The 18,171-nt window shown below is 38.4% G+C and overlaps 1 protein-coding gene across 1 annotated transcript in view; it reads left to right on the forward strand.

Moving 5' to 3' along the window:
- Positions 1-18,171, forward strand: part of SUGCT (succinyl-CoA:glutarate-CoA transferase) — a 333,906-nt gene that overhangs the window by 121,035 nt on the left and 194,700 nt on the right. Inside the window, exons 9-10 of the mRNA XM_010581786.1 lie at positions 3,956-4,027; positions 8,824-8,921. Of these exons, the coding sequence (XP_010580088.1) occupies positions 3,956-4,027; positions 8,824-8,921 (170 nt within the window). The remainder of the gene's footprint in view (positions 1-3,955; positions 4,028-8,823; positions 8,922-18,171) is intronic.

The following is an 18,171-nucleotide window of genomic DNA, read 5'->3' on the forward strand; positions in this document are numbered from 1 at the left end:
TGGACACGCTCCAGCAACTCAATGTCTTTCCTGCAGTGAGGGGCCCAAAACTGAACACAGTACTCGAGGTGAGCAAAGGTTTCTTGTCTTCATGGAGTGATGTCCTGTTGCTCAGAATACCACATGGGAGTAGCAGGTTAAATCACGCTCGTGCTCTCAAGAGTCTTATCAGAGGCCTCATTCTTCAGAAAAAGGGGAAGGGAAAAAGACTTTTGCCTTGTGTGTGTAGTGCCTCTTATTGTGCTAATGTGAAATGATTCGATGTGATGGACAGCAGTTTATCAAAACAAAATCTCATTAAAATCTGTCTGCACTTTGCCCTTACTCTCCTTTGTATAATAAGGTTGTGAAGTTTTCTGTGACCAGACAGTAACCTGTGGTAACCTGTAGTGTGCGTACATTTATGGGTGATGAATAAAACCATTGTTATCACCCTTAAATGTTGGCATCAATATTGTGCTAATAACATTTGGAAGTTTCTGCTTTATCAGCAGCAATGACTGGCAAATAATCAGCTGTTTTGTAACAGGAAGCTTAAAATAGCAGCTGAAGACATTTGAGTTAAGCTTCATGGAAAAAGACATTGCTGCATTTATTATGATACCATTTTTGTTGTGTAAGGATGACATGATTGTTGTTTTAGCTTTTTAGACATACAATGCAATTAAGAATAATCAGTTTTCCCACACATTCCGCAAAGCAACTGAAGCACACATGCTAATAACCAGGCCCTTAAATTTAGAGTGACTTCCGCTGCTGCAGGGGCAGCCCACGGGTGCAGATGCGTGTTTCCTAGTGGTATGCAGCTATTGTGCGACTGCAGTCATCTTACAGAGATGTGAGTCTCAAAAGAAGTTGCTGATAAATAGTTAACTCTTTAAGATTTGCCCATACTACCAATTTAAATATATTTTGGAGTGCGGAGGAAGAGGATCTGTATATAAGTACATACAACATATATTGTAGGCTTTGCAATCTGTAACAGGCATCCAGACTAGAAGTTTAAAAGAATGTGTAAAAGAATTTCTAATTTGTATAGTAGTAGGTGGTCACACCAATAAAAACTATGTCGTGTTACACATGCACACAGATACATGTAGTATTTAACCCATAATTTGTGTGAAATGTGTGTGGCTGGTTTTAGAATTCAGAGCATCAGCAAACACAGGTCAGGATTTGGGCAGGGTGTTCAGAAAACAGATCTTGCCTGTAACTAAAGGTAGTAAATTTATACTGACAGTTTTAGTTCATAGCTATTCCTACTAAAAGCTATTTGTTTGCAGAGGGGAAGTGTCTTACATATTCTTAGACCAGGTTCTGTCACAATTGTTTTAGACAGAAATCTGCATGAAGAGATACATCTAAAAAATGTTTATGCATTCATATACAACTTTATTTTCTGTATTCTTTTCCCCAGTTTTTTCTGTGCTCATTGCTTTCCTCAGTGTGAGTATGCAGTACCTTTTTTATTATGCATGCTTCTAGACTTTTACTGTATTTGGGCCAAGTCAGTGGGACTTTTTTTGCATGCTTGGGACTAAATGTTTGCTGAATTTCATCTTTGCTTGCTAAGCATCTTAGACTGAAGTGCTTAATTAAATGTGCGAAAAATAAATTGCTAAACTTTATCACTGACCAGTTCTATTTACCAGGAAATGAAACATAGCAAGAGCAAACAAGTGATACCATAATGATGATGTACAGTTACTTGCATTTCAGTGGACATAATTTTCCACATATAGTTTTGAAGCTTTGAGTATACCAGATGGTGAAAGAGTCTTAGTGTGGATGTAGTTGTATCTGTATGCAAGATTGCCAGTTGGAATAGCATATTCCTGTTCGTGAAGAAGAGTAAGCCACAGTGGCTTAAGAACACTTTTTATTATTAAAATGTTCCCACGGTGTTATTTTACTAAAATTTATAGTAAGCACTCACACCTGTAGATCAGGACATGATAGCTCATAAAAAAATTGACTTCTGAGAACTGTTATGGTTTCAGCCCAGACGGTAACAAAGCACCATGCAGCTGCTTGCTTGCTCCTCCCTGCCCCACCCACGGTGGGATGAGGAGAAAATATAAAGGCAGGCTTGTGGGTCAAGACAAGGACTGGGAGGGATCACTCACCACTTATGGTTGCAGGAAAAAGACAGGCTCAACTTGGGGAAGAAACAAAATCAATTTAATTGACTACAAATCAAATCAAAACAAGGATATTAGGAAGTAAAACCAAACCTTAGAACACCTTCCCCCCACCTCTCAAGTCCACTCGCGGTTCTTTCTACCTCCTCCCCTGCAGCAGCGCAGGGAGACGGGATGGGGTCGGGGTCAGCTCCCCACACCTTGTCTCTGCCGCTCCTTCATCCTCAGGGGGAGGACTCCTCACCCGTCCCCTGCTCCACCGTGGGGTCCCTCCCATGGGAGACAGCCCTTCACGAACGTCTCCAACGTGGGTCCTTTCCGCGGGCTGCAGTTCCTCACAAATTTCCCTGGCATGGGCCCTTTCCGTGGGCTTCAGTTCTTCCCGAACTTCCCTGGCATGGGTCCTTTCCACGGGCCGATCTTCAGTCACAGGCCGCTCCGGCGCGGGCTTTCCCATGGAGTCACGGCCATCTTCGGGGGCCTCCGCTCCCCCGCTCCCCTCCGTGGGCTGCAGGAGGACAGCCTGCCGTCTCACCACGGGCTGCAGGGGCATCAACCTCCTCTGGCGCACCTCCTCCCCCGCCTTCCTCACTGACCTACCTCGGTGTCTGCAGAGGGGCTCCTCTCACATTCCAATCCCCTCACTCACTGCCGGTTCCCTTTCTTAAATCTGTTCTCCCAGAGGCGCTACCACCGTCACTGATGGGGTCGGCCTGGGCCAGAGGCCGGTCCGACTTGGAGCCAGGGAAGCTTCTAGCAGCTTCTCACAGGAGCCACCCCTGCGGCCCCTCCCCCGCTACCAAAAATACGCACCACACAAACCCAAAACAAGAATAGAACATGAGTTTTGCTCTTTGCAAGAAAGTAGTGCAAGGCCTCATCACTGTTAGTGCACCAGCCTGTGCTGGCCTTTTGCACTGTAGTCAGATTAATAGTGAAAGGATTTTTCCCAAATGCTTGCGAAAATTGTGGTTGTAACGCGTATGACTGAAACTGCAGTTACACACCCTTGTAAGGGAGAGGCGTGGAGGAAAGGGGAATCTGTTTGTGTTATCCAATTTTAGAAGATGCCATGACACAGTGGTAAAAATTGAGGATGATGCCAATTACAGATTTTCTTTTTTCCAATGAAAATCTAAGTAGAGATGATTTAGACTGAAATGAAAGCTGTTATGTTGTACCCAGTTAAATGCTCTGTTCACCATGAAATGTGATAGTAAGGCCACTGTAATGAATCCTCAAAGCTGGAAGAGAAGTCCCATTTTCTCCAGGAGCTCAGTCTTGAGACCACTGACCAGAGAGATAGCTTAATCTCCAGCTGAAGAGCTGGAAAGATGCAGTCTATCCCTTTCATCCCCTTGAGAGTCCCTAACTTGTCATTGCTATTTGGCAATTTTTTTTTTGGCATATTTGGTCAGGGTCTGTGACACCTCAGTGCAGCTGTCTGCTCTCAGTCAGGCTAAGAGCGAAGCTGAATAAATAACTCCTGGCAAGTAAGTGTTATCCTGGTAAATCCTTCTCAGTCCCTGTAAGTGTGGGACTCATTTGCAAATTTCAGGATGCCTCAAGGCACATTTTCAGCAAATAAACTATTAACCAAGGTACCTTTTCAACTCTAGAAAAACTGGAGAAAAATCAGTAGGGCCGCATCCATCCTTGTAGATGACTTTGAGCCACTTCTGTAGAACTAGAGATTGGGTCTGGATGGAAATGTTTAAGGAAGTAATTTGAACATTATTTACAAAGTTCACTTAAAAGATGTGCTAATATTTTATAGTTTAGTTACAGTTTATCACTTATCTTTGTTCTTCCAGGCTTTTAAGACCAAGGATGGCTACATCGTGGTGGGAGCTGGAAATGATCAGCAGTTTGTCACTGTGTGCAAGGTAATGGTGTGTTAGGCGACAGTACAGAAATGTGTAATAGTTTCCATTTGGACTAAGTAAATAATTACCGATTGCTTCTTAATTCCCTTTTAATGTGAAAATAAGCAGCGAGTATAAATTCTAACCCTGGGGTTCTGGCTGGTAGTTTAGGGGACTGATGTGGGTTCTGTGCTTTGCCTCTGTATTCAGAACACCCTAATTCCAAAACTTGTGGGTGCTGAACCCCTTCTGAAGTCTGTGCAGCTGCACAGCTAATTAGCTAAAAAACGAACAAGCTAACAACCTTCCAGTTCTGGAATGGTGAATGTCACAGAAGTCACACTGGTGCCTTTTTCAGGAAGAAATGTGTCACTATTTCTCCATAAAATACACAGTAGGCACAGCTATTAATGAAGTAAAGCTAGGGGATGGATGGTTCTTGTGCCATTTCAATCAGTAGCTGAGTGTGTAGTCTTTTTGAATGCTAGTATGTGCTGGTCTGTGCTCACAGAGAAACTTGTGGACTTCTTAGAAAAGAACTATTACAGGACTGTGGACTGACTTTGGAGTGGTGCAGAGATACGATGTTGAAGAACAAATCTTCAAACAGGACTGCTGCATTCAAAATCTGGTATTTGAACTGAAGGAACACAACACTGGCAATTCTGTTTTCACAGAGAGTAGCTTGGAAAGTTGTAAAATAGTTTTGGATTTTTCACGTACTCTTTTCCTGTTGTTTTAATACCTGGAATTGCTTTTCCCTGTACAGTGAATACATTTTAAAAGAGAAGGAGTGGTTGTAGGGAAAAAAGTGTTCTAAATAAAGTGTAGCAGCATTCCAAACAAAAGACCCCAGTAATATGTAAGGAGTTTTCCATATACCATACCATTAGACAACATTTTTAAAAATGAGAGTTCTACCTTATTCCTGCCACTGTGGTTTTTCTCTGGGAAATTGGATATTTAACCTAAATTAATCACACTAGGAGATTGAGCATTATGTTCCTCCATTTCTTCATGTCAGACATCTCACATTTCCGTGGATGTTCACAACTAATAAATGGAATATGTATAAGAAGACAGTGCTGTTGTGATTCTCTCTTAGTACAGTTTGGGGTACATATCCTCACCTTGCTATCTGGATGGGGTCTCTTTTGCTTGCTTGAATTGGCTCGCTTAATAAGTAACAAGTTAACCTCTTCAAAGTTTGCTCAGTGGGTTTTCTTCATACAGGTGTCTAACTGCTACATTGTGGTCATTATCTTAATGAATGAAGACTAATGACTGCATAAGTGTCTACCTACCACAACTCAGTTTTATCAAAGACTCATTGTCTTATAAAGGAAATCTTTCCAGAAAGTCCCAGGATGTAGCTGTGAATGTCTTCTTGGTGTTTTGTCACCTGAATTGAAGAATTACATACCAAACACTGGTCATCCTGCCACCCCTGAGTGAGGCAGAGCTGAAGATCTGGCCCAGGAGGTTCTGACACCATGGTGTGAGTTAGAAGGCACTAAAAATTCAGACCATGCATTCACCTCACTTCAGGGTGCAGTTGAGGGACTTATGGTGTGACTTTGTGCTATGTACTCCCTCTGTAATCAGTAAGGAGTGAATGGTACCCCAGAAGGTGAGGCAACGTTTCTACGATTTGTGTTCCCTCAGAATCTGTAGGACTAAAATTAAGTGAGATGAATATTAGCCCTAGTCTGCAGGCTGATGGTTTTTTGTTTCATCCTTATAAACGTGTTCTGGTATTTCTAGAATTGAAAGTGGGAGGTACAGAACATGGGAAAATGATGATTGCTCTCATTTCAAAGGGATTAAAAACCCAGAAAAAATAGTTCAAGTTTTGGGTAATGGTTAGATTTTTCTATAAACCAGTTATCATATTTGTTTTTAAAAAGAGCAGTCATTTTACCCTTATTGAGTTATTGTAGGTATGGATTTGGGCTGTTACGTTGACCAGAAATGGAGTGATGCAGAAGTCTGCGGAACACTGTGAAACCTGTTAGAGTTATGTTCTGTGCTAAGTTGAAGGTGATTTGGAATTTAAAACACCGTGAAGGGGAGAGCCAATAAAGGAAGAGGACTTTATTACAGGAAGGCCTGCAACACCCTAGTGAACCTTTAGTAAATGCAGAGGCCACTAATTCAAACACTGGAATTGCTATTAGAGAACCTTTCTGAGACGAGTTGGTGCTAAAAATACAGGCTGTATGGAAGCTGTTGCCCTGAAGACACATACTCTAGAGATGTAACAGCTGGCTCAAGCTGTAAACAATTGCAAACATTCTGCTTCAACCATATCTTTTCAGGCAAGCAGAAAGAAAAAACGAATAATTCACTGTGGTGTTTTCAAAATCAATGACAATTAACTGTAGCTTGTTTGGGGACTTGGATAACTGAAGAAAAAACTTTGTAACACTGCTGGCTGAAGTACATAGTGATCAAGTGCTAGAAAAGCACATCCTAATGTGTGGCTGCTTTGGTCTAAATAGGAATACTGAGCGAGAGTCTTCAAAAGACTGAGCTTTTCTGTACAGCAAAGGAGAGTACAAACAGGTTTGCTAGTGTTGGGGGGACAAAATGCAGAGAGCGTAAACTCTGAATATGCATCTTAGAGCTTGAAGGAGGCCTAGAAACAGAGAACAGCAATTTCATTCCAAGTGGTCACAGTGAAATAAAGAAAATAACAGCGTGATGCAGAAAGATGAATGGCACATTAGTGAATAACTTCTCAAATGTGCATTTGTTAGTCACAAAAAAATTGAGAAGAACATATATAGAAATGCAGCTTTACAACAGATGGACATTAAGTTAAAGCTGAAGTCAGTAACATTAATTAAAACAGTAGAGTGAGCAACTCCATATGATCATTTTTCATATAAGTCATCAAATGGAACCGTAGGTTTCTGATTAATTTTTTGTGGTTTTTTTTTAAGCTCTCATAAATAAGTATTCACTATCATTTACTTTGAACAACCTTGCATGATTTTTTTCTCTGAAGCAGTGATTTGTAACTCCAAAATGGCAGTATTAAAAAGAAGAGATAATTTTAAGGGGCTACCAATATTATTGTTAAACTTTCAGGTGGGAAAAGAACATTTTCTAAAGTTAAATTGTGGTATGTTGTGATTTTCATAAAGTGGATTGTGTAAAAATAGAAGGAAAAGAAAATACGCTGTGAATTAAGTGTTGATGGAAGATTGATGTTTTATGTTACCTTGCAGATAAAAATCTGCAGAAAAGTTATGTAATATGGTCATTGTTCTAACATAACTTACTGATACCTTTGTTTCCATGCTTAGTTTTGTCACTCTAGGTGACAACCATGTCAAAGGTGACTGTTTTGAATATCGCCAAATATCTGTTGAAAGATTATCTGTTTTGTTGATTGTTTTATGTCATCAACAGCTATTCACTTGGAAGAGAAGCCATATCCTTATTCACTCCAGCAAAGTGAGGAGTAATTAAATGGTAGTGGCCTTGGTCTGAACCAGTCTCAGAGAAATTAGTAGAGTTTTAGGTTTGAGGCAAATATCAGAGAGATTGACACCAATCTCTGTATCACTTACATGTGGTAGTACATAGGCATATGGATTCAAGGAGCAACTGAACATATTAATAAAGCAAACATCCACTGAGGATTGCTAAATACATAGAAAACAGCTCCAACTCAGAAATGCCCTAATCTAAAGATGGCTGGAGTTTGGATGAGTATTAAGGACTGGCCCCGTTCTTAAGCTCTTCCTAAGCATCTGCGCTCAGCCACAGGCAGAGATAGGATGATGGGCTATAGGGACATCAGCTTTGAGCCAGTACTGGTTTTTTGTAACCCATCTTGGAAATGGCCCTGTAAAAAAATGTAGCATGTTTAGAATGATTATAAGACTCATCATAAGAAAAAATTGATCTTGAGCGTGTGTTAGTGAGTAAAAATACATGAAGAATACGTGACAGTCTCTTTCTTTGTAAGCTTCTATTCTGCCTTCCTCTGTAGCTGATGTTATTGGGATATTTTTTATTAGACTTAGAAAGCACAATTCATTCTGTTTGTTTATGTCCTATATAAATGCATTGTGGCATGAATAGATATATAGTAATTATCGATTGTCCACACAGCTACTCTGTCTCATAAATGCCTCTACAAATTTCTAAGACTCATTCTCCACATTTAATTCCCTTTATAGTATAATACATATTGTGTTTGCATGATGGTTAAATTTCTAATGTGCCAGGTGGGAGTTACATATAGAAGATATATTTCTCCTTTCTTAGAGGTTATACCACCTATTTTCTTTATTAATTCTTTTGGAAGAAATCATAAAGAAAAACTATGACATTTCAATAGAAAAACATCTTTTCACTTTTTTTGCCTTTTTGACAGAAATTACTGAGGTGGAAAGAAGTATTCTTAGACATTGTCCTAGCTTTTCTCAGTCTACCATATGAAGTACAGTCATATTTCTTATTCTGTGACATATAACTCAGTGCAGGATAATCCCACAGATCTCTCCAACCTCACAGTAATAACTTACAAACTTTTTAGTGTTCTACAATAAGAATTTCTCCTAGCTAATGGTGAAAGCTATCAACTAAGATTTGGATCTTCAGTTTAATTTATGTCTTTTTCTGTACTTGTTATGTAACATTAACCAGGAGGCATTATCTTTTCTTAATTTACTACTCTATATTAAAAGATTAATGAGAAGTAAGGATTTTTGGAAAGCTATCTTAAATCAGTAATGAATTTCCTTAGCTATATAAATATCTTCTGCCAAGCACATTTCTTACTCACCTTTATTTTTACTTAGATCCTGAATTTGCCTGAAGTTAGTAAGGATTCCAGATACAGAACTAATACACTCAGAGTCCAGAACAGAAAAGAACTTATTGACATATTGTCAACCCGGTAAGTTAATTAAAAGGGAAGAAGTGACATTTAGTCTGTTAATGCAAATAGTCATGTATAAGAAACTCTCATCATGTGAAAATTTTACTTTACTCTTTTGAGATACTTTATTTTTTAAAAAGGGCATTGGGAACACTTACTGATGATAAATATACTGCTTTTTGCACACAGACTATAGTGTGGACTAGCAAGAAGCCAGACCACAGATTTAAGTTTTCAGAAATCATTTTAACTTACTTTTAACCATTAACTTGAATTTTAGCAAAACAACCAGTGCTTTCTGCTTTCCTGGATGAATGTAACTCCTGGAAATAAAATGCTTGGAGCACCATTTGCTTTTGCTATGACTGGGATTTTAAAGTTTTCACTGAGAGTTGCTGTATCTAAGGGAGTTCCACTTGATGCTACTCCCTCACTACTGGTTCTGTATTGTGGTACTCTGTGCCCCAAATTCTCCCTGGGTCAATCCTTTTGAAATCAAAAGGATATATGCTTAGTGTTCTATGTGGGAATAATCCTATTAAATACTTTAATTAAAAATTATTTAAGAGGAAGCTCAGGAACCTTTTATTTGAGAGATTAGAATAGCTTAGTTATCTTCCTCATTCTGTTTGAGAAGGCCGTATTTCTGTGGAGTGCTCTTCTGTTTAATGGAAAGGATGATACATTTATATAACATAAGAAAAAATCTAATCTGTCTAAAGCTACCCAAAGGTGGTTTCAGCAACACTTCATACTTTGGGGGACAAGCAGAAGAGACAGTATAGCTACTGTTGTCAATGATTCAAGAAAACTCACACTATTGTTTTGACACTTGGCCCGTATGAGTCTTTGTCAACAAATGTGTAACAATTATCATTCAGGCAATTTTTTGTTTGTTTTTTTAGGAGCATTAAGTCAGATGCGCCCCTTTTCATTCTGTCTAAGAGAAGAGTTTCAGTAGCACACCCCTCCCCTTCCTCTCAACCCCACACATTTTTTGGATATTGAGAACCAGAATCACCTTACATTAAAGGCTGTAGAGGGAGTGACTTTGCGTATTCCTGTTGCAGGTGCACTTTTGTCTCTGTCTTTCCTGTCCCTTTTCAGGTGTCCTGCCCCTGATGAAATACTGAAGTATCAGGTGACTTTGCATTTTCAAATAATTATGGTACAACTCTTCATGATGAACTTTTGAAACTCATCTTTTACTTGCCTTCGTATAACAAATGTATTGTGATAGCACAGATGAACCCATTCTTCCTATGAGTTTTAAGCCCTTGAAAGGCAAAAGTTATCTTTTGACCTACTTTTGAGCTTTTACATTCTTGACACTTAATCAAAGTTGGTTCGTGTTGACTTATTACTTGGCGTTCATTTCATTTAATATGGCATTTATCTGATGTACTCTGGTACCTTATGAGAGTGATGTTTTGCCATCCAGAGATCAATTACTTAATAGGTTGTTGCTTGTGGTTAATTTTGAATGCAGGTTTGTTTTTTTTTTTTTATGGGCAATATCTGAATAAGAAGATAAAGTTCAAGGAGCAGTTGTTCTTTGAATGAATTGCTAGAATTCTAATTTGTTTTTATATCTCTAGTGTTTAGTTCATCAGATTACCTCATTGCTCTTTCAATTACTGCTTTATGTCTTTTTTTGTCAGAGTTTATGTTCTGTTTTATTAGCATCATTTAGGCTGAATTTCTGTGTAATTTCTATGCAAGTATGTGACTGTATACATACTTTTGGAGTAGATGTTTCCAATAGTATTCTATTATATCATATGACTGTGAATTCATCTTGCATTCAATTTTAAAACACTGACTATAACAAACACCTTTAGCATTCTAATGTATGTTTCCATACATGTTCCATGGTAACTTTTATTTACTAATGCACAGTTGTTTGTAAAATTGTATGTGGTTCATTTTTGAAGTTATTTAGAGAATTAAATTAATAGTTTCTTAGTGCTGAAAAATGTCAACCCTTGAGAAATGAAGGGAAGTGACAAAATAGTAATGGCAGAATTTCACTGAAAATACCTTAATTAAATCACTGATTGCTTGATAGTATTGCAGCTTCCACCACGTGGAAAATATAAACCTAAGGTGCATTAGTTGGAAAGAAACACCTGCAGACCCTCCCATTCACTCACTGTAGGTACACTGGTATCCACCTCAAAATAAATTTGTAGAGACATGCACTGGAGCAGCTTAGCAGAGTTGTGATTTTCTTGACATGGGTTCTACTACAGTCACTTTTGTTGAGATGAGCCCCTCCTTTGTGTGGTGGAAGGCAAAAAGGAACATGAAAGTCCTTTAAGGAATTAGTCAGGCCATTCAACCATGTCTCATTTTGATGCTGTGCCAGTCAGGTTGCGTACAACTTGATGCAAAGCAGCTTTTTTCCAGTGATGTTGCAATGGAAAAAGTCAGCAAACTTGTTTGGTGTGCCAGGCTGAGCAGTAAAAAGCGGGTAAAAATTTGCATCTATGTATAGGAATCTGGTCATTCCTAAATGTTCCTTCTCTTTTGTACATGCTTGGAAACATACATGGGAATTATGGTCCTGGAGTGGAATCCTTTGAGAGTGTTGCTGCTGATAAGGCCAGTGAAAAGATTCACGGATATGGTCTGTGTCTCAGCATCTCAACAGTAATTACGGTGACTAGAAGCACATGAGAGGAAACATATATTTGTGTTTCCTTCCCTTTCCCCCAACCTTTTTTGCTGCCATTTTCAGTTTATACAGCCTTCCTGTTTCACTAAGTCATTGGTACTTTAAGCACCATTTGTATGGCAGATACTTGGTGCTCTACAGTTGTTTGCATATATCATTGCTGTTGCACGGTAGATATGTACATACTTTTTTCTAAGCTGTTGATGCTGTTATAACCTTATTGAGCTGAGTGCCACCAGAGCCTAGAGTAGGCTTCCATTGACCTATCTAACCTGTCCCCTTCCTCCTATCTCTTTTGAACTATTTTCAGAGGTATGACATACCTTTTCTTTTCCTATTTTTCTTGATTTTCAAAATGCAATTCACGTCTAACTTCTGAGCACTTAGTAAGTGCAGGAAGAAGGATTCTTAACCTCCTCCTCTTAAGGAAAAAGATTTCCCAGGTTTTATTTAGGAATAGAAGGAGATGCTCAGACCTACTCAAAGGGTCAGGAACTCCCTGAAGTCCGGAGCATTTAATTCACTGCATGTGTGGAGCTGAAGTTTTTAAAAACTTCTGAACTCTGAATACCAAGGAAACAGTTGATGCCTTTCATTTGCTAGGGTAAATGTTAAGCAACTGAGACTCTTTGGCCACAGTTTTATTCTAGATGTGTGCACAAAGGAAACATTGGTACAATTGGACAACGTTAAGGAACACTGTTTCTTTAAAAAAGGATGTATCTTGGGAATTCTTGACTCAGATGACCTCTGATTTAGATCAATAATTCTACTCACCACCTGCAGTAACTGTGCCAGATTTCAAGGCAGTTAGATAAGCATGGGGATTATAGAGCACTTAGAAGAAATTGACCTTTAAACAGAAGACTTTTCAGAAAGGTGTGAAATGACCTATTCATCACAGTCAGATGTCCTGAGCTGAGCGACAATACAAGATGGAGATGAATATGGCTTGAGACATAAATGTAGCTTGAAACAACAGCTCTGAGAGGTGTGAATTGCTCCATTCATTTCAGGAAGAATTTTATCATCCTCTCTCTTCCCTGACAGAAATGAAGAGTGAAGCACATCTGTCCTTAGCTCTTCACTCCAGTTTGCTGTCTGCTTACAGCATCTCAACTCCCTCTGTAGGGTACACAGGAAAGGGAGAGGGGGAGAGCAGGTAGCGGAGGATAAACTCACATATCCACAGAGATTGTCAGATCTCAATAAAAGGGACTGGAAGGTAGACCACTGGAGTGGTATGCTGCTTCTGAGAGGCCCAGCTCTCACACTGGGGCAAGAGGAGGGAATTACAGAAACCAGTCCCAGACATCTTGAGAGGGGGAGTGTTTTTCAGTTCTGTCTTCTATAGGGAAATAAGTACACTGCTGCAAGGACCAGTGGGTCATAGGATATTCACAGGGAAGAAGAATATAGGTCTATGTGATATTTTGTACTTGCTTTGCTACTGGTGATGTCGTCCCTTTTCTATCTCTGGTCCTCTTCCTGCTATGCTCTTTTTTTCCAGTCCCCATCATCTTCCTCCACTTCCTATGGCTCCCCCAGCTTCCTAATTCCTCTTTCTCCTCCCACTGCTGACGTTCGCACATCTACTATGTTTGCTTTACACAAAAGGAAGTTTTGGTGCCTTCTGTATCTTCCTCTTTATTTAGGTTACATTTTCCCCAAATGACAACAAAGCAGAACTCTGACAAAAGCAAATTGCTTCTGAATGTCTTCCTTTCTTGGGTGTGTGCCAAGAGTCAAATTTAAAATGACCCTACCTGGGTGGAGGTCAGGTTCAATGGCTACTACAGAGACCCCCGAGACTCCCAGCTCATGTGAGAACTGACAGACTACAGAGCGCTCTGGTTTTTATGTTTCCAGTGGAAACTTCTGGTTTGTGAGTTAAATGTACATATATCCAAGAGAACCAAGTTTTAACTGTTGGAACGTTCTCCCCCCCACCTCTGTTCCACTTTTACCTTTGCTTCCTCTGGAACAGAATAGTACCAGGCACATTGTGGATTATTTTTTGTGTGTGTGTGTGTGTGTATACATACATACGTCAAGACTTACATATATAGAGTGCGCATGAAATTTGAGACGCATCTGCACAAAAGCTGGTATAATGCCAGTTTTAAGAGAAGCTGCTTTGAGGAAGGGGACTTAATCTGTTGACCTCCTCCTTCAAATTATTCCAGAAGTTGAATGTTAATCCTACCCTGCACCTCAGTAATGTAGACACGTTTTAAGACAGTGCAGCTAAACACGTACTCAAAGGTACTTCGGGAAATAACCTGTAAATGGAACAGAGGGTGTGGGGTTGTATGAGTGCAGTGGGAGGGGGAATAGCAGACATGCTCTCAGCCTTTAAAAGTGAAGCAGCTCACATGATGAAGAACACATAAATTCATCATGATTAGTGCTCCTGCAGCTATAGCTAAATTATTGTAGACTTAAATTCAGAAGTGTTAGGGCTGGAAGCAATTCAGAGTGGAACTTCTATTCCTAGCTCTTATATTTTGAAGCCCTTATTCTTGACTGTGCACCACAGCTGCATGTTGTGTATATGTGTGAGGGGGAAAGGAATGAGCAGGAAGGAAGCACAGAGGAACCTGATCCTCAGTTAATGAGATCGTTGCTAAATTGTTTTCACCTAGTAACAGAAGGGGAGAGCACCTAAAGGGGAAAGTGTATTGTAAAATGTTTAATTTGCCTGATGAGGAGCACTGTTAAATTCACACTTGTTAAGGCACACCCAGTCTCTGTAAATCTCCTTCTCCATCCCCACCTTTTCTTTTTCTAAACCAAGAGCCTTGTAGACTAAAGTCACTGTTGATAACATTACAGGAATGAGCATCTGGTTGTTTACTGCTTCAGCAAGACAGGTATCTGAAGTTTGAAAGGTAATTGACTTCAATGTGGCACAGCTGGTGAGGTTTACTTTCCCCAGTCATCTACCTCACCATCAGTGCAAAGATGGTTGACCTGTGTAGTCATCAGCTACCCAACTGTCACAGTTTGATTTAAAATGCTTTGTTTTAAATTGTTATTATTTTTATGTTGAATTCTATGTGTGCAACTGAGAGAGATCCAAAATTGTCTCAAACATTTGATTTTTGGACCGTGTAAGGTAACGTGTATTTTCTGTGTTCTCTTCTCACCTCTAAGCATTTTCTTACATGTGTGAAGTTCAAGATCTTTCCTGAAAAGGAACTTGCTATCTTTTTCTGATGACATACGTTACTAGCTACAAGGCTGCTGAAATCAAGGGACATCTTTTCATTGATTTTTGAATGAGCTTTTTGACCTGACCCTTGTTAGCTCTTTAGTCCCCTTGAGTAGTTGAAAGAACAGCAACAAAAATCAATACAGCTTTCCATTATTCTCAATGTGCTTTTTACTGATGTGTGTTTACCTAGCTGATTTTCAGTTAATTTGCTCTTCCTTTGTCATAACTATAGAAGCTACAGTCTTTTTGCTTACTTGAGAAAAAGAGAGGAAGGCTTAGGAAAAGGAGTACATTTCTAATGTGCATAGTTTAACATTATCTGAATCCCAAAAGAACTAGTTCTGGAACATGCTGGATTTTACTATTCGGGAACCATAAGTAACACATTTTACAATATGGAGGTGTTTCCCTCTCTCTGATATGCTATTCCTTAAAAATCATAAATGGTTTTAAAACAGCATGCAAAACTTCATAAAGGAGCATGAATGTCCATTCATGTCTAGCACAAATTCTGCAATAAAGGTGAAGGTTTATTAATAGTTCTATTAAACTGGTAATATTTATAGTATACAGAAATATAAAACAAGTTTCAGAGTGGATTTGTGGTACCTACAAATATCTGGACTGTACTTTATGTAGATACCACTTACAATATACTATATGTGACATCTTTTAAAATAGTTGGCATATCCATCAGCAAAATATGTCAGTACAATCATGTTGAACCCAAAGATTTTAAGGGTCTGTTGTGGTTTGCTGAGTGATTAATCAGTAAGCAAGAGGAGACTAATTAGACATTAACACAGAGATGCTTACAGACTATTGAGTAAATACTATAGTATTCATTTTGAAAACTCTAATTGTATATTTACTGTACACTAAGGGATAATGATCCATTATTTGAATTTTCCAAATAAATTTTTTTCTATGACTTTTATTTTGTATAGTGTCTTCCATAGAGGCTGTTGTAAGAAACTGTACAAACTATTTTACTGAGTTAACTACCATTAAAGAGATGATTAGTAGTGAAGGGAGAAAATATTGTAGATGTTTGAAAGTAAATAGACTGTTGATAGGACAAACCAATGCAAAAACCATAATGCAAACTTGGGTTGTGCTAGAAAACACAAGAATGCTATTGTAGACTTTAGCAAGAACAGAGAAGGTTTTTGTGATTGACTGCATGTAAAAAGCTATTACTAATTCTAGATGTTGCCATTCCATCTGCATTTGGTAGCTGTCCAAATTACTTGTCTGAATTAATTGCCATAAGCTTCCTATAGAAAAGAACAGTATTTTGCTTCAGTAGTTCTAAACTTACTTTGTGTGGAATTGGATGGTTTTATCTGTTAGAGAAATGTGGGTGCCCTTCCACATAGGATGTGGCAATGATTGAAGGTTTCCTAGGAAACATGGAAAAGGGGATATATGCAAAGAATGCAGACAAAGTGGATCCATTCATGCTTTAGAAGTCTTTATTTCACTGAAAGACAGAATATTTGCTAAAAAAGAAACAAAGTTTACATTAATAACTAACAGGATGAGAAACTTAGTACGTTTTAATAAAATGCGGGTATGCTTCTAACTCATTAAAGCCCTTTCATCCAACTTGTGCAAGTCAAGCAGACATTCTCTTTCCTTTTTGCAATTAATAATCCATTCTCCTTTTTTTTTTTTTTTTTTAGATTTTTTTAGAAAGCAGAAGGGAGTTTAGGTCTTGCTTTTTAAAAAGCAAAACTACACTTGAGGTTTGTGTAAGGAAATAAGGTGTAAGCCCTTTTTATCTGATATTTAATTTTTGGACTTTTGGAGGCTCTGCCTTATATTGTGCTGTAATGTTTTTTCATTAATTTACTGAGTGTATAGTTTAAATTTAGATTTTTTCATTTAATGGTGCCTGCTAGATTTACGAATTGAGGAAAAATATATTTAGTTGGATTTCTTCCTGTGAAATAACATTTCAATTAGTTCAGCTCATGCTACACTTTCTAATCTTATAATATTTTTAAGCATGAAATATCTTTAATGTTAAATGTTTCAGAATCCTATGCCTCATTTCAATATTGCAGCTTCAGTAGCTTCATGAATGCTGTGTAATTCAGTGCAGAGGAGGCTTAGAGTACTGCTTAAAATGCAAATAAGACCTCATGGAGACTACTACCTGGTTTAGTGAAGTAAGCTTTAGTACAGGCTTTTCAGTAAAGGTCCTACCAGTGGGTTTGTTCTCCATTAGGGTACATATCCTTTTTTTCCCGAGGTGTTTTGGGAAAGAGCCTGCATTCAAACTTCATACCACCAACTAGTACGGTAAAAAGTAAACCCTTTTGAACTTCTAAAATACTGGTAGTAATTGTAGAAAGCTAAGCTACAGATTTAAAATGATTCTACAAATAAATCATAGATAATTTAAATGACATTTATGTGATATAGCAGATGGAACGTTTTAGAGGGAAAAGGGACTCATCTGCAAATACATGAAGCTGTAGTGTGAATCACATGGTTGAGCTCTCCTACAGTCACCGAGTATCATTGAGGTTCCATGGACAGATAAAGATTCATTTGCAAGTGTCATGCTTCAGAGTTCAGATGCTGTACAGTCTTGGATGGCTTTTTACTAGCTTACGTTTGGAAGGTGGACCATTGTTTAGCCTTGTATGTGTTTCCATCAGTTATTTATATATGTATATAAAAATTACTTTTTTCCCACTGAAAGACAGCAGATGACACTATAAATTTTTCAGTTAAGAAAAGGAAATTATATACTAAGTAGGATATTTATAAAAGACAATATCAAAGCATAGAAAAATGTTTTAAAACAAGTGTTAAGGGGAAAAGGATTGGCCAGGCCTTGTAATTTACTGCTGATAGAGCTTTTCATTTTCAGGAGAGAATTTCAGTCTTCTGCTTCCAAGAGAAGTTTTTCTTGAAGGTCTTTACTTGATGTTTTGGAGTGCTCAGCGTGATATCAACTGATACCTAGTAACCTAAACATCAGCCTTTTTCTATAAGGAAAGCTTATGGTATTTATTTGTGTAAGTGCTATTAACAATTGCATTTAGATGGAGGGAATGATGCATACAGGGTAGCAAACCCCCCCCCCCCCCCAACATTCAAAGTTTGTGCAGCTGACTTCAGAGAGGTAAACTTGGGCAGTTTTTTATCCTCACGTTATCTTTTATCAGATTTTGAAACAGTATTTCTCCCTTAATGCTGTGCAACTGCTATTTCAATATAGAAAACACAGCTGAATGAACCAAATAGTTGCATGCTGTTGCTCTCAAAATCTGAATAATAGTACTTTATTGGCAGTGGTGATGTTCTGTTTTTAAACAGTTTGCTTAACAATATGCTCTCAACAGCCTCTCTTTACCACA

The sequence above is a fragment of the Haliaeetus leucocephalus genome, unplaced genomic scaffold (assembly GCF_000737465.1).
Source record: "Haliaeetus leucocephalus isolate CR32 unplaced genomic scaffold, Haliaeetus_leucocephalus-4.0 Scaffold808, whole genome shotgun sequence".
Lineage (NCBI taxonomy): Eukaryota > Metazoa > Chordata > Aves > Accipitriformes > Accipitridae > Haliaeetus > Haliaeetus leucocephalus.